We start from the raw sequence: 27,054 nt of genomic DNA, 5'->3' as shown, positions 1-27,054 counted from the left end.
CTATTTTTATTGATGATTGACTTGAAATGCATTAAAACATAATTATTTTTTATTTTATTAAAAGTTTCATAAATGTTAGTTTTGTTTTTTCATTTATAAATTTAATTTTAAATCTTCATATATTTTTATTACCCTAATTGGTGAATTTATTTATTCATGCTATGACTGAGAAACAAATCTTGGTTTGTGCATGACCATGACAATATGCCCGAGGCCTTGTTGCTCATAATATTATTAATATGCAAGTGGAGTATATACTATTCGATTTCCCAAAAAAATTGTGAGATTTATTTTTCAACTGGAGGTGAGCGGCAAGCCCAGGCTCAAGCTCAGAATTATGGCCCAGATTCTGTCATAATTCTTTTGGGCCCAAAAGACAAGTTGTGGGAATTTTGTCATTCTAAATCCACAACTTTGTTTTGGGTCAGAATAATGCCCTTGGCCCATGATCAGGCCTTTTTCCTTATTCAGCTTTAAAAAAAAAACCTGGCGTTGGAAAAGATTTTTTTTTAAATGAAAAAAGAAAATATTTTACTTACACCTAAACTCATTTTGTGTCTTAATCTGATAATAAAAAGTAATCATTATCAAATAAATATATATTTTGTGTAATATGTATCCATATTACCAAAATATATATATATGAAAAAATTATTAATTGAAGTATCCCACCCTCATAAGAGGTCATTCCAATTAAATCCTTAGGAGGCTGTCATTGAAAATTGTCCCCAAATTATTTGTATATTTTTAGGGATCAAGTTGGTCCTTACACGCCAAAAGCCTTATAGTTTAATTGGTTGTACTTTCTAAACTTTCCAATTAATAAAAACATATAATCTTCAAATCTCCCTTCTACTGTTATAAGTAAGGTGATTCGTTGTAAAGATAGTATTTCATGCATGAGACCTACCTATCAGTGAGACACTAGTCTCGTGCGCCTAGCGCATAAACTATTTTTCCGCATAAACTATTTTTTGTCTGTTGTATTGCCCAGCAAGCTAGTAGCTTTGCAGGGACTATTGTAAATTTCCTAGCTTCCTCCCCCGTGCATTAATATACGAATGTAAATTTCCTTCATGATGAATAAAAGTACCTAATCTTTGTATATAAAAGTAGTAAAAGGAATCCAGATAAAAAAAACAAGCTAATATTATTTTCTAAATGAACATTGAAAGAGTTTCAGTATGTTCGTGTTATAAGCAGACAAAATAGAAACGACATCTAATAATGTAATAGACATGGGATCAACAGAAGCCCCTGTAGAATCTAAAGGAAACGATCTTGTCTTGGTACCGTTGGAACTTAGATTTATATAATGCCAAGGCCATGAGGTTTTTAAATGAACTGCACATGGAGGCTGCGCACGAAAACAGGGCAGCCTCTTCAATTTAAAATCCTAGACTACGTACTATTTTAACCATCTATTATAATTAGTTAAACATATTTGAATATTTTTTTGGCTTACATATATGATATATTACATGTTGAAACTATATAACATGCAGTACAAAAAACGCGCGCTATAGCCGCGTTTTTTAGCCGCGTTTATAAAAAAACGCGGCTATAGCTGATCTATAGCCGCGTTTTTGGAAAACGCGGCTATAGGTCCCCTCTGGCTGCCTGGAGCTGCGTTTGGAAACGCAGCCAGAGGGGGACCTATAGCCGCGTTTTTAAAAACGCGGCTATAGGTCCCCTATCCGAATAAATTTCTTAAAAGGAATTTCTAAAAAGGAAGACCCGAGCATGCAGCCAGTGGGGGCCTATAGCCGCGTTTTTGGAAAACGCGGCTATAGGCCCCCCTCTGGCTGTGTTTTAAAAAACGCGGCTCGCAAAAAAAAAAAAAAAAAAAAAACTCCCACGTGCCCCTCTCTTTCCCACCTGCATCCTCACCTACCCCACTTTCAGCTATAAGTTCCTTTCTCTTTTTTTTTTTTTTTTTTTTTTTCTTTCTTCATTCTTCACTCAGCTTCAGGTTCTTCTCTCTTTCCTCTTTCTTTTTTTTTTTTTTTTTTTTTCTTCCTTCTTCTTTTTTTTCCTTTTTCTTTCTTCCTTCATTTTTCCAACGTAACTATTTTTTTTTTTTTTTTTCTTTTTTCCAACGTAACTCTTTTTTTTTTTTTCTTTGTTTCTTTGGAGTTCCTGCATCTTTTTTTCTTCTTCACTCCAGCACAACTCTTTTTTGTTTTTTTTTTCTTCATCCCAGACACTAATTTTTCTATAAATCTAGTTTTTTTTATTTTTTATTTTATGTTTAGTTAGTAAGAAAATGTTGAAAATGCTGAAAATTTTAAATTTGTGCTATTGTATCTCTGATATTGTGCTTATGTTTAAATGGGTTTGTATTCCTGAGCTTGTTTTTTTGTGTTTCTGAGCGTGTACTTGTGTTCATTGAATGGATTTAGTGTTAGATTTGGGTTGGCTTTGTTGAAGGAAATGAGATTTATGGGTTTGTGTTCTTATATTTTGGAGCAAGTTGTGGTTGTATTATTAGTATGTTGTGTTTGATTTTGAATTTTTGGGGTGTGTTTGTATTGTGTGTATGTTGTGTTTGATTTTGAAATTTTTGGGTTTGTATTTGATTTTGAATTTTCTGGGTTTTCGTTTAATTTTGATTTTTTTTTTTGTTTGAATTTTGAATTTCTTGAGGCGCAGCAACACCCAGAATTTTTTTTTTTGTTTTTAAAAAAACCTATAGCCGCGTTTTTAAAAACGCGGCTACAGACCCACAGGGTCTATTGCTGCGCCGCTTAGGCCGCGGTTGTAAACGCGGCCATAGAAAACGCGGCTTCAAGTCCAAAGCCGCGTTTTCGGGGTCTATAGCCGCGTTTTTGAAACGCGGCTATAGACCCCGTTTTTTGTAGTGATGCCAATATGTTTTAGTTGTTAACATATAAAATGAAGGATACGTATCACGAAAATGACAAGCTTGAAGACATTGCAGTTAGTAAATGGCAATACAGTTTACTATGTAAGTCCAAGGTCTAGACTCGATAAAAATAAGTTCGATACATAGGATCTTGTACGGAGACTGACACACAGAACATAACAGTTACACTAGCAACTGAGAAGTCTAGAATTGCAAATTATGCTCTAATCGGTCATCTCACGACACAAATGATATAATTTTAGAGTTCATTTGTCTTTAATTTATTCTAACATGGCATGTAGGGGATGGATTAAACTCACACATATGACATATGTGACTTGTAATTAGATTATGTTACTTATACATGGTTCTACCACCAATACTTGATAAAAAGTAATCTAATCACCACTTAAAATATGTATAATTTTGCTTTTCTGTACCGACCAAAAGCTCAAGAAAGAAAAAAAAGAGTTTCAATTTTCTTTCACATCAACTGAGAAGAAAAATTAATAGGAAGAAAATCACCTAAGAAGTTCTTAACCAATCCCATAAAATTAAATATCTCTTGGACAGCTTATTTGGCTTTTTCTTGAATTGCTTTTTTTTTTTTTTTTTTTTTTTTGAAATTGGATTACCTTGCAAATGTGAGATTTTTAAAACGTGTATCTAAGCAAAATAAACTAAAATAAAAAGTGTGGCAATCAAAAACTTAGTTGGGAATTAGTATCTTAACATAGTTGGGTTCGTTGAAATATTTTGTAAAAATATTGCTCTTTTGGAGCTTTTATATAGAAGATTCAACTTTCAAGTGGAATCCCATTTTGAAGATGCAAAGTTTATGCGGAGTTAGCAATAATACAAATGGCTGAAATTGTCCATATCTGTAAAGTGAAATTGCAGCTTGATTTTGTAAGTTCTATTAAAGATATCAACTATTATCAGTCTACCTACATGCCGGCTTAAGAAGATGCTTAGAACATTCACGGTAAGAAAGCTAAAAGATTTAGCTTTTAGCAACTCAAAAACCTACTTTATTTATTTTAACAACTCATTTTACAATACACCCAACATCAAAACTTCTATTTTAACATTCAACACATTAAAATAATATAAACAATACAATAAAATAATATATTTCATTTATAACGGCCAAAATTGGGAATTAACCCTGTTTGCCAAACAATATAATTAGTAGGCACTGTTACAAAACTATATTTTTTACTAACATCTTGAGTTTAAAAGACTCGATTTAGGGCTTATAAATCGAGTCTTTGAGACTCGCTTTCAGTGTTCTGATCACGTCTGATTTGGCCTTTTTTTTTACATGGCGTCCACCTGAAAATCAAGTCTCTAAGACTTGATTTATAAGCCAATCAAGTAAAATGTTTTAAGCCTGCATCTTTAGCCTCCTTACACACATGTTCACCATCACCATTCACCACAAACATCAATAACCACCAAAACCCACATTTTACCTATCCCACGTCAAAGTCCACCCACCACCATGAGGTTTGTAGAAGATCATGACTGAGCAAAACCCACCACACAAAAAAAAAACCCAAGGTGAGCAAGCCCAGATCCACGGCAAGCAAAAAGTAGGCCCAAGGTGGAAAACCCAAAAATGATCTGGCCACCACTCCCAACCCAACCACCGATTTCATCCCCAGCAACCACCTAAAATCCAGATTAAAAAATAAAAACCCCAAAACCTACGACCCATTTGGCTTGTTGATTGGGGTTCTTTGCAAGAAAATCCAAAAACCCACGACCCTAAAAGTCGGATTGGACCTTGAGAGGAACCCACTGTCATGGAGGCCGATTGGCCATGGAGGCTTCACCGAAGGAGAGAAAACGAGAGAGAGAGAGAGAGAGAGAGAGAGAGAGAGAGAGAGAGAGAGAGAGAGAGAGAGATATGGATCATAACAGATGAAGGTGAAGGAAGCCACCATCGCGATAAAGGTGATGAGAGGCCGTAGGCAGCGATGCAAGGGCTTCAGCTATGGTGGTCATGTTTGATGAGAAGGATCGTTGTTGGCTGTGCGATTGAACGGAGAGGAAAGCGATGCCGGGGTTTAATTGGGGGCAACCACTGTTATCGGAGAAAGGGAAAGAGGGGCGGCGGATTGTGGATGGCGGTGGTGATGAGAAGAAGCGTGATGGTGGTGATGGAATGGAGGCCGTTGATTGGGAGAATTGAACATGTGTGTAAGGAGCTGAACATGTTTTGTAAAGGGCCGGCTTATAAATCGAGTGTTAGAGACTCGATTTCCTGGTGGACGCCACATGGAAAAAATGTTAAATCAGACATAATCAGAACACTAAAATCGAGTCTTTGATACTTGATTTATAAACCTTAAATCGAGTCTTTAAAACTCGAGATGTTAGTAAAAAATATAGTTTTGTAATAGTACCTACTAATTATATTGTTTGGTAGACATGGTTAATTCCCAATTTTGGCCCATTTATAACCCTTGCATATATCCTGCAAATCGGAACCCCAAAAACCACCATCACCGACCTATAAACCCCCATCACTGACCCACAAACTACCATCATCGACCCATGAACCCCACGCACCCACGATCTACAACAACCACAAAAAAACCCAAACAATCCACCAAGAAATCCCCATTACAATCACTGCCAATTTTTGTGCTCGAGACCCACCAAAAAAAACCCAAACCTCCGAGACAAATCCAGCACAAGGGAGAGGGGGCTAGGCGGAGAGAGAGCTAGGCGAAAGGGAGAAAGGGCTAGGCTGGGTGGAGGGAAGGCTGGCCGAAGAAAATCCTGGGCAGAGAGAGTGCTCTGTGGAGAAAGGCAGAGCTGTGAGCTTGAGTTTGTCTGCGTCTGTGTGAGAGCAATAGTGAGATAGGGTTGAATGAAATCACGCATGTGGGAGAGAGTTTGAGTGTGTGTGATTAAAAAATCAATTGTTGCAAATACCTCTCAGCCACAGCCTACTGTAGCAATGAAGAAAAAATTATACCAATTAGACAAATTACCTCCCTTGCTGTATGGTGTCTTTTCAGTATTTAGGTTGCTAAAATGACTATCTATTCATTTTAGCAGCCTCATTGTTAGTGCTCTTACTAGGCATGCTTGACTCATTTCATAGATCTCGATATTAATCACTCTATGGCAACATGGATGTCACAATGTTCAAACCCGTATTTCTAATATTCAAAGAAGAAAAGTGATACATCCACCAATTGCAATCCTTAAAAATTTAGCAATGTCAAAAGTTACAAAATATTTCATAATATGTTTTACACTTTGTTATACTAAATTACCATTGTTGCATTATCGCATTTAGTAGTGATACTATTTTTATTGTGCAACAATCATAACATATCATACAAAAAAATGTATATTGTGACAAAGAAAGTGTACTATGTTAAACAATTGAAGATACATTATACACGTCAATCTCAAGGAATCACAGGCCCAAAATTCTTACAATCCACTAAAGACTTCTGAACCGCACCTTGACAGAAGAAAAACCTATCAGGGCACATGTACAAACAGTTATCCACAAGGCTCACATTAACCGAACCCGGTTTCAAACCAATAAAAGCAGCTGGTATCAACCCGAACAAGTAATTCCCACCAAGCAACAGTCTCTGAAACGACGCCGTTGTTCCAGCTCCTGCAGGAACAGCAGCTTTCATAGCATACTCCATTGGTATCATCCCTGTAAACTTGTTGTGCTCCAAAGACAAAGCCGAGAGCTTTGGCATTAATCCAATAGACGCTGGCAACAATCCTCTAAGCTCGTTATAGCTCAGATCAATGGCTATCAATCTGCTATTAACATAGTTACTAGGCACTTCCAAAGATGTGAAATTGTTGTGAGAGAGTGTGAGTTGTTGAAGTGAAAGATGGTCGAAAAGAACTGAAATCACAGGCCCACTGAGCCTATTATGACTCAAATCGAGTACTTGTAGATAACCCAAATTGGCTAAGCTTTCTGGGAGGTTTCCTTGTAAGTTGTTGTTTCGAACAGAGACCTCGACGAGGGACTTTGGCAATGTTAATGGGACTTCACCAGAGAGCTCATTATCGCTGGCATCGAAGAAATAGAGGTTTCTGAGAGAACCCAGATTGGGAATCTTGCCACTGAGGTTGTTTCTTTGGACTTCGAGTCTTTTCAGGTTAACCAGTTTGTTTAAGGTTAAAGGAATGGGACCGTTTAGTTCGTTGTTGTCGAGGTAGAGCTCGTGGAGCTGAGAGAGTGAGCTGAGCGAGTTGGGGATTGGACCAGAGAGCGAGTTTCTGGGGAGGCTGAGTCGGCGGAGGCGAGTCAAGTTGGAGAGTGAGTCTGGGATTGAGCTCGAGAACGAGTTGTCTGAAATTTCGAGGGTTTGTAAGTAAGGGAGTGACCAAGTAGTGGAAGTGAGTGAACCTGAGTAACCCGCCGGGTCAAGAGTGATCTCGGTGACTCGAAATGAGCCGGAGACAACTCGGTCGCATCTGAAACCGCACGTGAAGTGGTTGCTGAAGACGTGGTCACATGGGTCCAACGAAAAGTCCCATGAACTTAGACAAGAACCAGGTACAATGGACTTTGGGTTGAGACCATTTTTCAAATCTTTGAGAACCTTAATATCTGCTGGGTCTGTTGTTGAATCTACAAGGAAGAAACGCTGGGAAAATATGAACATTAGAAGCAATAATGAGAGATCATAGAAAGCACCATTGTACTTGTACTTGGCCATAGCTTTTCTGAGGTTTGAAGGTGATTTTGTAGATCTGAGTGTTGAAGAAGAGAGAAAGAGAGGAACCGAGGAAGAGAGATTGAGATTGAGATTGAGATCGAGATCGATTGTATTTGTACGGTGAGGTTGATAGATTTTTCAGGATATAAACGAAGTTATGAGAGAGGGGACCCACATGAACATGATATGACATGAGATCATTGAGAATCTGAGATGCCATGATCTGATAATGGGTGTTGGGTTGCTTAAATGTATGACTGAACCTCACGTGCGCTTGGGACTTGATCCAAGTGAAGTGACGAAGAGTGACTGGGTGAGTGATTTGGCAGAAGTTTTTTGTGAATTTTTTTTTTCGGTAAATACAATATTGTATTTTTGAAATAATATGAAAAGGGTAACATTTTTAAAGACACTAGTTCCATTCATATTTTCAAGATCTAAAAATTGAGGGTTTGCATTTGAACTTATGATTTTAGGATGACATATGAAAGGAAAATTTGAAATCAGTTACGATCTCAATGTAAAATATAGAAGTCACGATTTTAAGTTATCATATATGGTTGATTTGAACTTGTAATTATACTTGATTTTAAGCTATGTTTGTTTTAGTGGTAATTTTTTTTAGAAAATAAGTTATTTTTTAAGAAAAATTTTCAATAAAACTATTTTATTTTTCAACGTTTAGTAGCAATTTTAAATGAGTTGAAAAATAACTTACTAACTTCCTTTATTTAGCTTTTTAAAAAATAATAATAATAATGAAAAACAGTCTCTAAAAATAAATCATACTTTTTATATTGATCAAAAATAATTTTTTTTTGACTCATCTTTTTTTATGCTACTAAACACTGAAAAATATGAAAAACTATCTTTATACAAAATTTTTTATCAAAACAAACGAAACATTAGAGTTTTTATTTATTATATTATAATTGTTTTCAATCATAAGATAATAGTATTGATTTTGACACACATTTAAAAGATTAAAAATTAAACGGAAACCATTTAAAATATAAGACCAAAGTTGAAGACTAAATTTATAATTAAAACTTTAACTTTATTACGGTTCAAAACTCACAAGAAGCACTAAAATTGATACCAAAATTTACAATTCAGCTAATATATATATATATATATATACATATATATATATATATATAAATTGTTTGCTTTCTATATCTTCATTTCCTTTCACATCCAATGACTGTGTAGGTGCATTTAGGTTGTTGATTTTTTCTTATACTATCAAAATATCAGTGGATGTTCTTATTTCTTTTGATTAGTGTAAAAATTCCTAGTGTCCACACACATTTTGAGAAATTGTTCACACATACGTTCATTTTTATAGATCATGGATCAAATCAATGACGGAACTAACAAGAGACTAATGGGACCATCCCCAAATTTTAAAATTTGTTATAATATTTTAAAGACCTAAAGCTAAAATAACCAAATTTGGTTCCCTCAAAAGTTAAATATTGGTCTTAAAATCCCAACAAAACAATTCACCATCTAACTCATTCTTGAGTCTGCAATTTTACATTGCAAGATCGGGTGGGAGAATTGCTATTGCTCTCCAATACCTTCACTTCCAGTTCCTTTATGAGAGGAATAGCATATAAGACCAGAATTTAACAATTCGAATTTTCTTAGGGCTGTAAACACATCAAATTTGGTCCAGATCATACAAAATCTGAATTGAGAGTTGACCTTGGTCCTTGTGTAACATAATCTGAGAACCTTTATCCATCGGATTCTTAAAGAATTTATTGTTAATGTTATAAGAATATACCATAATATCTGCATGTAATCCTAACTCATTAATCAAATAGCTTGTGTACAGAACTTTATATTCTGCAATTTTACAACTTTGGAGAAGAGCCTCCTAATGTTATCTTTTTAGTTGATGTGGTCAAGAGTCTTATAGTTCGGCTGACATTTCCTGATGTTTTTCGTATAGAGAGATCTAGAATTTAAATCTCCGCTCCCAATTGTTGTAACTATTAAATTACTTTTTTTGAAAAAAATATATTGCAGATGAAGAAATAATTACCAATATACCCTATGATTTTTTGTTTTTGTTTGTTTTTGGGGGGTGTTACATACAGAAAAAAACATTTTGAAAATGCTTTGTAACCTAAAAAATAAAAACAAGACAGTTCACTTCACAGTAATTAGTCACATACAACAGACTTGATATAGCTTCCCCAAGGAACCCAGAAAGCGCGGCAAAAATGAGCACCTTCTGATGCGATTTTTAGTCATAGCACCTCAGCTACAATTCACATTAGGTGCTTCTACATTTGGTTGTTCTTGGTGATGTTATCCAAATACTGCTTCACACAAGTTTGGTTCATCTCAAATACGAATGGCATTCCTCGTATCTGCATATTTAATTTTTGTGACAAATCATCTCAAATTTCAATATATAGTTCATTAATTTTTATCCAATGGCATTCCCCTTGTGACTATATGAACATGTAATCAAATCTTAAAGGTAAGGCATAATTTGTACTAGGATACCCCTACAATAATAGATCTAGTAATTTAAACGCACACAGCACTATTAAAATAGAGGATTGAATTATAAAAATAGAAGATTGGCCCCACAGGCTGCTAGAGACCATTGTCTGCTGTTATGGGTCTTTTGTACCCAAAATATAGGCATTGCGAAAATTTCTTCATGATATCATACAAACCTGATGGGCCAGATGATGTGTGTGGAAATAAGTGCAAGAAACTAAGAATATTAGAGTCACAATCCCAAATGTACCTACTACCAAATTAGGTGCAGGATTCTGAACAGAGAATTTTGATCATGTACAAGAAAGAATGTAGAGAGATGAATTGATAAACAAGATAAAAAGGGGAGAGAGAGAGAGAGAAATACTAATGATGCCTAATAAAGGGTCAGGTTTTACAGAAGACTCAAGATCCTAAGCAGTAATTAAATAAAAATAGCAATTTTAGAATGTTACCCTAGGTAACAGATCAAAATTGGCCTAATTAAATGATGGAACAGATTGATTATCACCACCAAGACTGGGCGGTGCTAAACATGAAGGATACTAAACTCTGTTTGGGAGGAGGGAAAGAAGGAAGGGAAAGAAATGGAATGAAAAGAAGTATTTTGGTATATTTCTTTCATTCTCTTGTTTGGGAGTTGAAGTTGGAGAAAATGGAATGTGTAGGAGAGAATACCCATTCCTCCATTTTCCTTCAAAACCTCAATTTTCATTCCCTCCAAAATTGAGAGGAATTGGAGGGAAGGAAAGAACATAATTAATAAAATTTTCACTAAAACTCCCAAAATATCTCTACACATTTAACCTTTTTAAAAAAAGGGTATTAAAATGATTCATTTTCATTCTTTTAGTGTTACTTCTAAAAAGGTTACTTACATTCCAATCATTTCCATTCTTTTATTTTAAAATATCCAAAAAAGATTACTTAATTTCATTCCATTACTTAAATACAATCCATTCTTTTCCATTTCTTTATGATTTACTCATTCAATTCCATTCCTTTATAAACTTCCAAACGAAGGTAAGGCAAGCATTGCAAAGTTGGAAAGGCAAGGTTTTCCAGGAAATCCGCAATAGAGCTTATAATACCATTTTATTATATTCATGTTTAAGAAGCTATAGGTACATACCTCAATCAAACAGCTAGAAAGAAGGCTTAGACTCTGACCAGGGCCTACTTCCTTGTTGTTCACTGAAATTGAACACTTGCCAAGATTTTTCAGACAGAACGATCCTCCTTTGTCCATCTCTATAATAGCCTAACATACAAGGAAAAGAGGAAAGTTCTCACTTCAAAGTTCAAGTCAAAGGAGAATAACTACCCTCTGGTGGGTTAGCAAAGAGGGTGTCAAGAGAATCTAAATATGTCCTGGATGAGATCAGTGGCATCCCTGATAAAGATAAAATGTTCATGTTTCTTAATTAAAACACAGAAACAAAAACACATAAAACAAATTAAACAAACAAGTAGACTTTAGTAAATAAAAAAGAAACCTGCTTTTATATTTAAGAAAGATCATGCAAATAACATAGACAAATCACAAATCATCAATATTTTACTTGGCAGAAGAAAATCTCTACCCTCAACGATAGGTGCCGCAGCCATTATGTGAACCATGGTACTTAATTTTACTGCTATTTTCTTTGGTCAAATGGCAATAGTAGGCTATGAAAAAGTGGTGCAGTTCATATTATTCGTTTGACTAGAAATAGTTTATTCCTAAAAGTTTCAACATAATCCTATCCTCCTAATCCTTGACAATCATGTTTTTTCCTGCTTTTTCTTCCCCCATACTTTTTGACCTACTATTTTACTTTCTTCGCCATCAGCTTAAAGCAAATTACTCGTTTGGAGTAGCATATTCATTGGCCCTTGTTGCACAGCTTACCCCCCAAATGTTGCCACTTGTACCTTCTTAAGAATGCATTCAGTTCCTGTTTAGACTTTACAAAGGATGGTGTTAAAACAATATAAAAGAAAAAGTGACGCAGTAAGAGTGAAGACAATTTTATTTCAATTTAGTATCATTTAATTTTGAAGGTCAATTGTATTTTATTTTAGGTCTTTTTTTTTTTTGATAAATTTATTTTAGGCCTTATTAGTGAATTAGATTATTAGTTTTTTATTTAATTTCCTATGGTCTATGGTATTTTTGTAATTCAAGAATTAGGCTTCCTTAAGTCAATTAGAATTTTTAGTTTAGCCCTAGTCGTCTAGATAAGCACGTTGTTGTACTCCAATGAAGATAGTTAGACAGTTTGCCTGAATAATAAAATTATTGTTGGAGTTTTTTAATTCCTAAGTTTTGTTTCTTTTTGTTTGGTGCTAATTCCGAGCAAGCCTAGGTTCTGAACTTTGGGTTATTTCTATTTTATGTACTTTAATTTCCATGTTGCATAAGTTTTCGCTTTGTCATGCATCACTAGCATTGCTAATAAAATGGTATTATCAGCCAATAGAAGATGAGAAATTATCATACTGGTGTTAGATCCTTCCCCAACCTTGAAGCCTGAAATGAAACCCCCTTCTCCTCAGTTTTCAACATTCTACTCAACACCTCCATAACTAAGATAATTAGCTATGATAAAAGCGGATCTCCTTGCCGTAAAGGCGTAAACCCCCATAGGTATTAAAGAAACCTAAGGGTGGGCCATTCACTAGCCCCTAGAAGTGTACAATTAATACCCAAGAGTATATCCATAGTTTCCAATTATCAACAAGCCCCATTCTACGTAGCAAATAAACTAAAACATCCCAATTAAAATGATCATAAGCCTTTTCAATATCAAACTTGCTGATCATTCTTGGGACACAGGACATTGACTATCCAAACATTCATTTGCAATTAGTATGAAATCTAGAATCTACCTCCATCCCACAAATGTGTTTAGGGACCCAGATACTAATTTATTCAGCAACAACTTTGCTAATATCTAACAAATGCTTCCAACCAAACTAATAGGCCTTAAATCTCTTATATTTATAGCATTAGCCTTCTTAGGGATTAATGCAATAAAAGAGGCATCAGGAGATTTTTCAAACTTACAGTTGTCATAAAACTCCTTAAGGAAAGCCATCACATTCACATGGCATTCCACCACTTGCCAACAATGTTGAAAAAAGGTCACAGTAAAACATTTGGTCCAGGGGCTTTATCTCCCCTCAATTCCTTAAGAGCTTGTACTACCTTATCCTTTTCAAATTCCGTTTCCATCAAACTGTTATCTTCCTCATCTATGGATGAAGACACCAGCCCATCCACACATGGTCTCTTCTTTGTTTCTTTGTAAAGGGAGCCATAGAAATTGATAATTTTGCTAACCTCTTAAGTCCTCTTCATACACCATTCCATCCATCTCCAATGCCCAATATGATTAGATCACCTATGAGAATTTGCCAAACTGTGGAAAAATCTGGTTTTGCTATCTCCTTCCTTTAGCCAAGAAATTTCTTCCAAGGTTGCTAATTTCTCCACTTCAGATTTCAACTCCTCCCTTCAATTTCTCTCTTCTGAAGTCAATCCATTTTGTAGCACTTTCTCATCCATGCACAACATTTCATTAAGCAAACTCCTTTTATTAACACCCACATCCCTAAACCTGCACTTCTTCCAAGTTTTCAAATCTTCTTTTAGAGTTTTAAATCTTCTGGCCAGCTTGTGACTAGGGAGCCCATGAAAGTCACAGTGATTCCACTAATTCTGAACATTGTCAACAAATCATATATTTCAGATTTAAATACACATTCTCCCCTCAGTATACCTCCCACCGCTACAAAATGGGACTATGATCAAAAACTAGTTGTGACATCAATCTTTGAGTAACATCCATTAAATGTTCTTCCACTCTGCAGATACTAAAGCACGATATATTTGTGACACAGATAATTAGCCACTGTTATTTGGCCACAAACCCCATTGAGAGGTAAATCTATAAGATTTAAATATCTAATGAAATCTGAACTCTCCAGTATTATGAACTAAGGGTTTGTTTGGTAGCAAAATTTAAATAAAGTTTTCTGTTTTCAAATACAGAAAATTGGGACTAGTTTTGGGGTGAAAAATCATGCCAAACAAGATGGAGTTGAGTTTTAGTTTGAGAAAACACATTTTGGAATATGGTACCAGTGTGTCTTATGTGGTTAGTATGGAAGGAATGCAATGCCCGAACTTTTGAGTACATTGAGAGACCTATTGATCTGTTGAAGACTTTGCTAGCTAGGAAATTATTTGAGTGGTCTCGTATTTGGAGTCTCACACATTGTATTTCCTTGTCTGATTTCATTATTTCTGTTAGATTTTCTTTTTGATTTGAATGTATTATTTTCATTGTTGTGAGTTTACAATTGTAAACACATTGCACTTTTGATATCAATAAAACTTTTATTACCTATCAAAAAAAACACACACACATTTTGAAAACAATTTTACAAAACACCTAGCAAACAAAAACTAAAATACAAAAAAAAATTCACTTATCAAACAGGCCCTAAATCTATCACACCCAAACCTTTCGCTAGGGAATCTAATACATTAAAATCCACAGCTATGCACCAGGCAACCTCCCATCTCTACCTCACATCTCTCTGCTCTTCCCATAGTTATAAAAGCCTTAATTCTTTACCGTTTGTTTATGTTTTTAAAAAACCATAACATTCTAATTTTAAAAAAAGATATTTTAAATACTAAATTCTAAATTTTTAGATATACTCATTAAATCAATGAAAAATTAATTGGTGTGTTTAAAATTCCCATCATTTTAGTAAATTCTAAGAATTTTTGGAACTTGGAAGTCCTTTTTTTTTGTGACTTCCTTTAATATCTTGTTTTAAAAATATTTATTATGTGCAAAACAAACCAAGCATTGGTTTAGGCTTAAACACCCAATTTTTTTTTTTTTTTATGAACACCACCCCAACTTCACCACACACACACATTATATATATTGTCATATTCCACTCTCACAGTCACATCAAAGTCGTACTCACACCATCCTAACAAAACAACCACCCCCTCCGCCCCCCAAAAAAAAGGATAAAAAGATTTTGCTGTTTGTTCCCCTCAAAAGTCTCATACTTGCAATTGAAGGCAATTAAAAAGCAAGATTTTGTCATTAGCACCATGTAAAGGCTTATTCTTACACTTGAAGGCTATTAACATGGAGATTTTGGGGGTGAAGGTGAGCAGCCTACCCCTAGGAATATATATATATATATATTGTGGTGTTGCTAAGAAAACAATTTTTTTTTTCATTAGCTCCACATAAAGGCTCATAAGGTAGAAAGGTATTCCAACTTGTTAAGCAAACTAGATTCATATGCCGGGGTGGCAGCACTCATTGTTCAGGGGGTTCAAATGAACCCCCCTGACTTTAAAAAAAAAAAGAAAAAAAAATTATGTATAAAAAAATATTTTTTTAGTTTATTTTATGCTTAAAAATATTTTTGCATACGTTGGCTAAAATCTTGCATACTCTAATCATAGATCAGTACAACCTAAAACTAAACAATAATTAGACATTTAGTGTATTATTTATGTTAGTACGTAATTGAATAAAAAAAATAGTAAAGTTTTGGGATCACTATCATTTGGGACAAAAATCCCACTGCAAAGTCCATAAGAAGCCGAATTCACTATTTTTTAGCAAACATAATAAAGAAGATCTACATGTAACAGAGAGTATGGCTTTGGATAGAATAGAATGGAGGAAAAAAATACAAGTGGCCAACCCCAAAAAGTTGGGACTAAGGGTTTATTGTTGTTGTAATAAACAAAATCTATCTGATTTAGAATCAACTTTCTCCACAATCCTTCAATTCCACACCAGAATGGTACCACTAGCTGTATGAACTGCATTGATGAGTGATGACCACCCAATCTACATACGGATTCCACCACAGATTCCTAACTAACGATGCTGTTATTCGTACCATCAATTTAGGTCTCCTGCAAGCATACCACATCACACTTCCATTCTTTCAACATGTTCCTCACCATTGTCCATTTCTGTAATTGTTCAAACCCTTAACTTTCCAGGCAAGTAGGCATAATCTCATTATTGATGATATGTCAGTAGCCTTATCACTGACTTCCCCTCTCCTACTATTTACTGATCTTCCATCATAATTCACTGCACATATCAAAATTTTAAGCTCCGTAGTACTCTGTGTGATGTAGGACAAACTACGGATTTGCCTATGTTTAGTTGTGGTGGGTTTAGCCATTTAGGGTTAGGACAAAGATGAATTAGAGAGAAGTTAGGGCTGTTTAGGGGCCGTGTGAACAGTAACCTTAGAAAGAAACAACTAAGGCCAGCGTGCCTATTACTCAAAACACCCAATTTTATTAATCAACTCATTCTATTTTCTTTGAATACATTGAGTACAATATACATAAAGACTCTTATTTGCACTAGTAGTAAAAGGATTCCTATTAGTACTAGGACTACTAAAAAAACTAATAAACACTAACTTGGATGCAAAGTAAATAAACCTAAGACATTTAGAATACCTTAGAAGATTCTAGACTCAACTAAATTACCAAAATACCCTCAATTCACAGGAATTGTGAAAATTACAGATTTGCCCCTTAATATAAAACTAACTATAACTAATAAAATAAAAACCCAAATTAAAAATTGTTTTAACCCTAAAAGACTCATAATTAGACCATTAAAAGGGCACTACTTTCACTTCAATTGGACTTCACATGAGGACCCAATAAAATAATTCTTGAATAGACGAATTTGCAAAGTAATAGCATATTAACCTTCCATGACTCCATCACTGTGGGACTTTGTTTGCTGCATGATTGTTACCAACCCCTGCTGATTTCCTCCTTGTCTTTCCTAATAGCAATCAGCAAGGGAACAGATGTCGTGCCTGTAATGGGAAGACCCAGGTACTTACTAAAGCTCCTTACTTTTTTTCTCAAAACCCACTCCGAAGCATCAATCTCCCCAACAACTAGGTTGATTCCTCACTTGTATCTGGATCAATTCAATCAAGTGGTTCACAAACTACTGGGCTTAAATTTTCCCTAATATCACTCTCGCAGGAAGTCACCTCGCATTGCACTGGCAAAGGCTAAGTTGTATCCAATACTTTTATATCAATATCCAGTACATAGGTTGAACCACTCACAAACAAAATTTCCATCCTGAAAAGAAATCTAAGTTTAATGACAGACCCAACAATTCTACGGAACTCCAAGGAAGTGCAAACCCCTCTGGCAAGCTGTGTCTCAGCTCAGTCCTGTACCAAAATCCGATTATACTACAGGTGACCCAAGCCTCATGTCTCCAATGAGATAGCATTGTTACCCTGCCAAAACTCCTTTGCTAAAATCGCATCGATATCCCTTACTACAGTTGGCACTACCAAATGTCACGATGTCACCTCCTTAACTCCAACCACCTCCAATTTCTTTGTTCCCAATGAACACTTCCTTGACATTCAAGATTCCATCTGATCCATTCAAACCATCTTCTTATTCAATTCTACCAGTTGTTTCGATCCGATTGCCCCTTAAAGGGTTAAGCCAGATTCTGCCTCAACTGTATCAATAGAGTTTTTGCCTTTTGGCTTGGAGCCTATTGGATTCTCTCCCGCCCCATTCAATTGCATTTGAGTTGCCATATCGATATTAGTAGCATTACAAAATGGTAATGAATTTGACCCAACGAACCACAAGCTTTTTATTCTGGTTGGCCTAAAAGCCATGCGAGTACCCTCCTTATCTATCACTACCTGCAATGGTTTAGGCTTTGAAATAAGCCAACCTAGGACACCTCACTGCCCTCAGATAAGGTGAGAAAGGTGGGATTTGAATCAGTTTATGCCAGCTTGCTGCATTTAACCTGGTCTAGTATTTAGTGACATGTTTGATTTGGCATTTATTTCCCTTTTATAAGTCTTATCTAGACATTCTAGGAATAAACACGATATATAACCACAGAAACAGATCAAGAGCAGAAAATATATGAGTAAAATCAGCACTTTGACAGTTAAGGAGAGAAAGATCAAAGCAAAAATGTCATTACTATAACTGAACAAGGCAACCACAGAAAAGCTCACCTGCCGTCGAGATATTTTATTGGCACGCCCTTCCCTTCCCAAGTCAATGTCGACAATGATGCCTTCAGTTGCTCTACCAAGTAAAACCTACAGAAACAAATGATGTAACATTGATAGCATTGTCACATGTATGCTTACCTAACAATGATTTGCACCATGCATTTCCATTGGTTAGCCTGATTTATAACACATCAAGACCTACATCACTTTAGGAATTAAGTCCAAAAAACTCCTCCTTACTTATATATATTGTAAGTTACACATTTAAGACAAACAATAAAAATTTATCAGCTTGATTCTTTTCATGATATATTTCACATTTATCATCAGAAAATCCACACAGATTACTTTGGCAATATAGATGAGAGTTAAATCCAAACTCAGTTCTTGCCACAAAATTCATTGGTCTGGACATGGTTTCTGCGGAACCCACTGCAGCAATAAAGCATATCATGCGGAATTATACCATTTTTTAAATGGTAATGTTTTTAGATTTTCAAGGTAAAATTTTAAGCAAAAAATTACTTGAATAGTATTTACAAAATTATGTGGTAAAATTTAGAAGATTTATTCAGAAATTGCTTTTTAAAAGGAAACACCAGAAAGAGAGGTCCGCCAAGAGAGAATATAAAGCAAACCCAGTATAGGTTGGGGAAGGATTTGTAGCATTGAAATACCTCAGGTTTTTTAATATAATGCTTTGAATGGCGGCCATACAAAACGGCAAATGCTCCATGAGATGCAATGGCTCTTTGCATATAAGAATGAGCACCCTGCTCCAGCCGTATGATTGCCCTCTTAGTTTCCTCATTCTGATATCTTAAAACTACATATAGAGAACAAAAATATAATCAAATGCTATATCATATTATATCATATCATGCCTATGTATGATATAAGCACAAAAAATAAAGATGTTAATTCTCTCAGCATTAAAATAAAATAAAAAGTTTATTTTTCGGGATTGGGGGAGGGTGGGGAAGAAGGGAGGGGAGGGAGGGAGCATTGCATTACAGATGTAATGCATAGCTCCAGTAAACAAAGTTTGATCTCAACAATATAGTCTTACAGATGAAATATCAAATATTTTATTAAAGAACACAAGAATACCTCCTAGACAGGCAAATTTACACATACAATGAGAGAGAAGTACTGTAAAAATAGTCATTGTAATCATGTAGTCATTATATTTTGATGACATTGAAGACAGATCCCAAAATAGCAATTCATAAGTAAACCAAAAACATGTGAATGTATACTGAAAACATGCATACAGAGCACACATTGTCTGTCTATGGAAAATTAATTAAAAATCAAATACTGAAATAATCCAATTCATGAACAGGAATCCACATTATCTATGTTATATATACATGAATTCCCCATAACATCAATCAACTTGGGAAGCAAGCGTAGTATACATCTAAATAAAAGGTAGATTACAATAAATTCCCAGCCATTAAATTTCTTTAAAAAAAAGAAGAAACAGAATGACACCATTATTTAGTCTCCATATATTAATAGTTTAAAACAATGTAAAGGTATACCAGTGGCAAGAGGATTGCCAAACTACAAGTGTAAACCATCCCAGTTAATAGGCAGACAAGTAATTAATCATTATATAAATTCTTGCTAGACTGAAAAATACCTTCCTCGTTAGAAAATAGATCCTGGTCCTCCGGATCCAAGTCCATATCAAGTATCTGCAAGGGGAAAAAGATCAATGAAAACTGTAACAATCTAGTTAAATATGAGAAACAAAATATCCACCAATAAACTCTAAGGCTAGTAATTAGCATTTACCATTGCCTCAATATCTGAATAATGAGGTACATCATTGTCACTCTCAACAGGTGCCTCTTCCTGATCTGATGTCGTAGGTTTTACTACAGGTTCTGACATAACAATATCTACAGATGTCACTTCTGCATGTGTTGATTGATAATCTCGAATCGTAGCTGGTTCATCTAGTTCCTGTTTAATGCCACTAGCATTTGTCTGGGTACAGCCTTTAAAGCTATCACAAACAAGAGCTGGCTTCTTTATAAATGAATCCATTTGGTTATGACTGAGATGTTTTACAGGTGAAACTCCTTTAGTCTCTTCCTTCAAAGCATCAGTGCTCAGACTAGCTGAATTAAGTTGATCAGAACCACCATAAGCAATACCTGCACCCTTAGACGCCACAAGTGGGAAATCACTATTCCGTAACTCAAACTTAACCCCAGAGCCACCTATTGGATGGTTCACACTGGGTTCAGGCAACACATGTGGGCCTATGTTCTTAGAAGATACATGACACTCTCCAAGGTTTTTTCCTTCTCCCTTCATCAGAACGCCTCTTTCTCGAGCTCTTTGATTACCTGAGATATCATTAACATTTGAAGAATTTGGATTAATAGCTTCTTGAAATTTTTGTTGTGATACAAAGGAAACAGACGATGGGGAGAATTGTTTTGGTGGGATAAAATCGTCATTGCATGGAATTTCTGGATCCTCAGTGTTCAATGTACAGCAAATAACTTCGTCACACAGATCAGGAAACTGAGGATTTGAATGTGAAAAAGATGATATCATTTGGGCTCCTGAATCATGAGCTATACAGCCATCATCATAGTGAGGCCCCCTGTTCTCCTCTAACTCTCCAGAACATTCAATAGATGGATTCTTGATATCTGTATCTAGAGCTATTGATGTCTCTGGTTCAGTCATACTGGGTATGTGATTTTGACATACATCATTTGGGGAATTCGACAAAAGTGAACTCAGGCCATCATAGTAAGATTTATCAATCGCTTCCTTTCCATCACCCATGGCCAAGAGTTCTTCCTCATTTGTAAAATTCAAGAGAGAATTAGACAGTTCTGCCAAATATCCTTCTGCACTAGCAGTTGGACTTCTCAAACCATCACAAGTCAATTCACTTTCCAACTTGAAATCCGAGTGAACATCATACCCTGATATTGTTGCATTCTTACCAAAATCATCATCAGGAAGTTCAAACCTATCTCCAGTTTGCAGATCTTTTTCTCGAAGGCCAACATCAGGCATAGATGATGCTGCAAGGCCCTCAACTGGTCCCCATATAGACATTTCATGAAGTGGAGATGAAAATTCCAAGTTGTGAAATGATGCACCACACTCTGACATAGGTGAATTGAACACCTGATTACCTTCAAATTCCGTGCAGATATGTCCTGGATCATTATTAATTTGATCAAATGTAGATGAGGGTTCCAAACCTAAATCATCAGCTTCCAACATGCTGTGTGCCAGCAATTGTTTTGGTTGAACATATTCCTCAAACACGGAGCCATTGACAGTAAAAGGCAGATTTTCTTCAAAAAGATGAGGAATTTCATTGTGTATGTTATCTTGCTCAATACAAAAATCTTCTTCACCTGGTAGCCGGAGTCCTGGATGAAAGTCATGGCCATTAGCAGCAGTATCGGCAGTAGCAGTGCCACCATCCATCAGATTTTGTGGAAAAACACGATGCATAATATCCAAATTTGACCCTTCAAGTCCGCAATGATTTGGCATGGTATCACCAGGCATGCAATCTTCAGGTAAAGGCTCATTTCCACTCGCAATGTAATTGCAATCACCAGGTGCAACAAAAAAACTTAGATCCATGGAATTAAGTGGATCATTGCATACTCTTTTGAGCAGAGCATAGTAATTACTACGGACACTGTCAGCCTTTCTCTTCCCACAAACCGATTTGTTTTCTTTTGAGTTGCCAAATCTATTGAATTTTGATGGAAGAGTTGAACCAGAACGCTCAATCGCAATCATGTGAGGGGAAGCTTCTGCAGAAATAACTGGATCATAAAGGAGAGAATGCCACCGATCTTGCAGTTCTCGAACGGTAAATCTTCGAGAAAATTGCACTGCACCTTTAGCAAGTGATTCCAAAGAAGCACCAGCCTACAAACAGGAGGAAAAAAAAAAATCATACTAGGTTTTCAAAGTTGATGTATTGTGCCAAAAACCTATATGCTTTAGTCAATAAACAGGTTCACAGCTGCAATCCCCCTTAGAAAAAGATTTACTAATGTGCACAAATATTGGAATGCTCCAATTAATAAACAACTGGCATAAGCTAACACCCATCTTTATGTGACCATTTTTATTATATCACAGTAGATACAGATTAAAAGATAGTAAGCAATCAAAACCTGCAATGGCAATGCCACATGAAAGATACATTTGAACCGTTGCTAGTCAAGCTATCTGTTTTTTCCTATTAGGTGCAATAATTCCAAATAATGGGATGCTCATGCATAAACTTCCCGGCAGGAATCAACTGCCATTTGAACTACAACATTGTAGTCATCAATTTCATGTTCGTCTTATGCATATGTATGTACATATCAATATATGTATTATTTACGAACAAATATATGAATATACTTGATGTGGTGTACTTGGAAGGAAAACAATATTCATACTTTTGAAGGTGGAGAAATTGAAGGATCAGCTTCTAGCCTACTTTGTTGGCACTTTGTTTGATTGGTCTTGGGTTTGGGGACTCACATCTGCTTGATCACTCCCAATGTTTGTAGATTCTCTTCTTTCTTGTGCATAGCTTTTGTTTCTTTTCTTTTTCTTTTCTTTTTTTATTTCTTGTATTTTTTGGCTGCTCTATGTTTTTCTTGCATAATATAAACCTTCTTTAATCAAACTTTTTTCTTACCTATCAATATATATATATACAACCTAGTTTTTATATTTCCCCTAAGCACATCCATGATCACTCTCTACATGGTTCTTTTCCGATTATGATAACAATATTTAGTAATAATTGATTTATCAAAAAATATTTAGTAATAAAACAAAAGGAAAACTATTTGCTCAATGAGCATTTCACGAGTGATTTCCTTGTCATTCTCAATTTCTTAATATTTTATAAGAAACTAAATGAAGACAATCCTAGATAGTATAAGGTTGATAATTTCGACCCAGCCCATTAGGCTGTTTTGGTTGGCATATAAGTAGTAAGTCATAAGCGTGATGCAATCTGTTCTCTCCAAACAACCTAGTTTTTACATTTCCCCTAAGCACATCCATGATCACTCTCTACATGGTTCTTTTCCGATGATGATGATAACAATATTTAGTAATAATTGATTTATCAAAAAATATTTAGTAATAAAACTAAAGGAAAACTATTTGCTCAATGAGCATTTCACGAGTGATTTCCTTGTCATTCTCAATTTCTTAATATTTTATAAGAAACTAAATGAAGACAATCCTAGATAGTATAAGGTTGATAATTTCGACCCAGCCCATTAGGCTGTTTTGGTTGGCATATAAGTAGTAAGTCATAAGCGTGATGCAATCTGTTCTCTCCAAACAAGCTTAGCCATCCCAGTTAGCTTAGCTAGTAGAGTCACTTGTTGTCGAATAAAAGATTTGAGGTTTGAATCCTGCCTATACCAAAAACCAACTGGTGTCTTGGCCTGATGATAAAGAGCAATCATCATGGAACAAATGTCATATGTTGAAATTCTATGGTATCTATAAAAGCCTTATGCCATCCCAAGCTAAAGCTGAAACCACATCAATTTGATGGGATCATACAAATGCTAGATTGTTTCCATCAACTTTGAAAAAGATGGAAGTGAGACCATAAGAGACATAGAAGTCTCGGAGGATATTCATTATATAAGTGCTGTGTTTCTCAGTGACAGGTTAGTAAGGTGGAAGCTGATAGCTTGCTTTTTTATGGATATTAACTGCACTATAATTATAGATGAAATAGAATCCAATGAAAAAAAGGGGTTTGATTGGAAACTTATTGCACAGGTACCTGTAAAATCTATCTTGCTTGAATCCCAAACAAAGACCAAGTACAGGGTTTGACTTGGAAAAGCTGGTTTAAACAGATTTTAGTTTCAATTTTACTTTTCTAATAGCCTACACATGTCCCAGCCCCCTCCATCTTTCCTCATCCCAAAACTGAAATTTTTTTTATTGGTAAATAGAAAAACATGACACAATTGCTTAGGATCGAATACAGATCACCCATATGACAAGCAGAAATACTCACCATCATGTTACAACTCAGCTATATCCCCCCCCCCACCCCCACCTTTTATTTCCAGGGAGATCCTATAAAAAGCTTGTATTACCACATTTGAAAGTGCAAAACAATGTGCTCCCCTCCACAGAGATTGTATCAGACATTTGGGGAACCTGATTAAAAAAAAAAAACTTGCAACACAACTAATTGCTTAGTTGAAAAGCACTATTGATCCTCCACTGTTAAGAAATGAAGAATTCCATGTCTCGATTAATAAAACAGAAATATCAGCTTCATTCAAGTGATGTTCTGTGAATTATTCATCAATACCAGAGTAACTAAGTAATGATTCAATTACAAAGAGAGCAGCACAATCTATTAGCATAAGCACGTGCTTTCATGACTGTCTGCCAATTAATCCAGAACCACGATAAAATTATTTCATCCACTCTCATCTTTTCCTTTTCTCCTTGACCAGCAACCATATAAATTTGAAGAATCGAAATGCTTTACAAACATTCCTCCTGGCTCACACTCTTAACATATTTAGAGGTCTCAATGAACCACATCACAAATTTTCCATTTTAAACACAGTACAATAAAGATTTTCAAGTTGTCAAATCTTTTTAGTGAAGCCCAGAAAACAAACCTATGACATGTGATGTGTGATGCAAATATCTAGAGCATTTTGTGATATGCAGTTAACATTAGATAATTTTACTCATTAAATGGCCAACAGAGGATCCCAGAGATACTAAAAAGTTGGACAGCCTCTTGTATCAAATATGCTTGTGAATCTCAAGCACATATATACACAAAAAAATTTAACAAAGATGATTCACAAGCACATGACACCATCTCAAAGAACTAGATTTCAGGGATTTGATATTTTCAACACCCTATGACTACAGGAACTTCCAAAGGTAACAGCTGGGTCCATTTTTGCAGATCGTCAGCAAATGTCTAAGGTTTGTGGTTTGGTTAAACATAACACTTAATATGTTTCTCAGGCTTCAAAAACATAATCATCACACACGGAAAATGGAGACATTCAATATTGAAACTTCAAAAATATAATACTAATTAATTTCTAAATATGCACCCTGACAATTCAATTCCAACCATGCACTCTTAATAACACATCTAAAAGATGAATAGAACCACCATACCACCTACAGCGTATAAGGGGGACAACTAGTAGTCAGAATGTAGCTTAACATCACCTGTTCTAACCATATTCTCCAACAGTAATCGCCTATCCCTATCTAAAATGGTTCAAATTCCTAGTTTTTAAACCAAAGGTGACAGAAATCTTCCAATGGAAAGAGTTAAAAGTATCCAATGTGGTATACAAGCAAGCCCAAAATTCCGTAGTTTCAAAAAATTCATGCTTCAACACAACAAACCCAATATTTCAAATCCCATAATACACACAATGTCTATTACCAAAAAAAAAAAATTATCAAAAATAAAAATAATTAGACCGCTACACTCTACCTAATAACTCCAAAAAGAAAAGTGAATAAAATAGAACCAGGAAAATCATATAAATAAAATAAATAAATAAAAGACAGAAACTTCAACTGTTATCCAAGAACAAAAAAGAAATTCAAACACAAGTACATAGTTCATTCCACAACACAAAAAGCCAATCTTTATAAAAGCTTGAAAAATAAAAGAACATGAATGGTGGGTTATATAAACTTTTACCTCAACAGCGTTCTTAAGCAAAAGGTCATCTTCAGGGTTCCATGTAGAAACCGGAGCAAGAGCTCCCATCTTCAAACCTCTCTCTTTCTCTCTCTAGAAGCGAGCGAGCTTGTTTATTTGAGAGAGTAGTTGGCTATGGAGGTAAAAGCTTTGTAGAGAGGGAATGGGAAAAAAATAAAAAATAAAAAAAAAAAGTAGAAGGGTTTAAGAGAAAGAGAAAAAACCTAAAGAAAAAGGTGGGTGGGGTTTTGAAACGTGGACAAATTTGTTATTCGGTGGTCTCAGGTTACCGCCTAGTTCATGGAATTTCTGTGAAATTGAGATTGGGCGGTGACACGTGCAACAGTCCTCGTTTGCGTATCTCAGTAGATTCTTTTTTAGTTGTTTATGCGACTTCGGTCGCCGCGGCCCCTCCTGTCCACCCGGGTTGACTATATCCGTATTATTCATTGCATAATTTTTGCCATAGTTATTTGTCACAATTACTGTATTTTATTGGCATCACTTTTATATGAACTTTTTTTTTTCTACCATTTATATTCTGTCACATAAATAATTATAGTTTAGTTTGTAATACTATTATATGTATTCATTCTTTTTTTTTTGTTAAGTGTCATCATCTTGATGGGTTTAGTACTGTCCAAACATGCAAGTCTAATCTTTCATAAACTAAAAATGTAAGGAAAATTTTACAATAACAATTTTCTCTTTTTGGTTTTTTAAATATGAAATTTGATAATTATATAAGTTGTTAATAAATGGTATTTATTATGAGTGTATATATATGGAAATAGAACTATGGATAAAGTTTAACTATAAAATTAGTTGTAGCCTAAGATTACAACCTTCCTCGATATCTTTTTGTTGGAGGTTTATTCTGACAAATTCACCATTGGATTATATCTTCTTCTTATATCCTCCATGCTTGTAAAATTTCTAGATTATTAAATACCAATAACTATATCATCAATAAATAGTTTAAATTACAAGTTTTTGTAGTTTAAAACTATGTATAAAATATCATAAGTTTGTAGATCATGTAGTAAATAATATCTGATTGATATAAAAATTAACATGTATATTAAAAACATAAAGAACATGCAATTCAACGGTTAGATTTTCAAAATATGTAT

The 27,054-nt window shown here is 35.1% G+C and overlaps 2 protein-coding genes across 3 annotated transcripts; both read right to left on the bottom strand.

The window, feature by feature from the left end:
* Positions 1 to 6,186: 6,186 nt before the first annotated feature.
* LOC142610093 (uncharacterized) lies at positions 6,187 to 7,749 on the bottom strand. Its single transcript, XM_075781810.1, has one exon. It carries the CDS (start codon positions 7,582 to 7,584, stop codon positions 6,298 to 6,300), a length of 1,287 nt encoding a protein of 428 aa, XP_075637925.1. The 5' UTR covers positions 7,585 to 7,749; the 3' UTR covers positions 6,187 to 6,297.
* Positions 7,750 to 9,590: 1,841 nt separating this feature from the next.
* On the bottom strand, positions 9,591 to 26,095 carry LOC142629933 (uncharacterized). 2 transcript variants are annotated; one of them, XM_075803982.1, is made up of 7 exons: positions 25,922 to 26,095; positions 19,987 to 22,113; positions 19,832 to 19,886; positions 18,861 to 19,009; positions 18,184 to 18,270; positions 11,240 to 11,368; positions 9,591 to 9,968 (listed from the first exon to the last, which is right to left on the bottom strand). In XM_075803982.1, the coding sequence occupies exons 1-7, from the start codon at positions 25,988 to 25,990 to the stop codon at positions 9,882 to 9,884; spliced, it is 2,703 nt and encodes a 900-aa protein (XP_075660097.1). In that variant the 5' UTR covers positions 25,991 to 26,095; the 3' UTR covers positions 9,591 to 9,881. The 2 variants fall into 2 exon arrangements, with proteins under 2 accessions (XP_075660097.1, XP_075660105.1); XM_075803990.1 differs by lacking the exons at positions 9,591 to 9,968; positions 11,240 to 11,368 and having other exon boundaries at positions 18,232 to 18,359.
* Positions 26,096 to 27,054: the final 959 nt, after the last annotated feature.

This window comes from Castanea sativa, chromosome 1, assembly GCF_040712315.1.
Source record: "Castanea sativa cultivar Marrone di Chiusa Pesio chromosome 1, ASM4071231v1".
Lineage (NCBI taxonomy): Eukaryota > Viridiplantae > Streptophyta > Magnoliopsida > Fagales > Fagaceae > Castanea > Castanea sativa.
The sequence above is the reverse complement of the archived record's forward strand: the minus strand, read 5'-3'. Positions and strand labels throughout refer to the sequence as shown.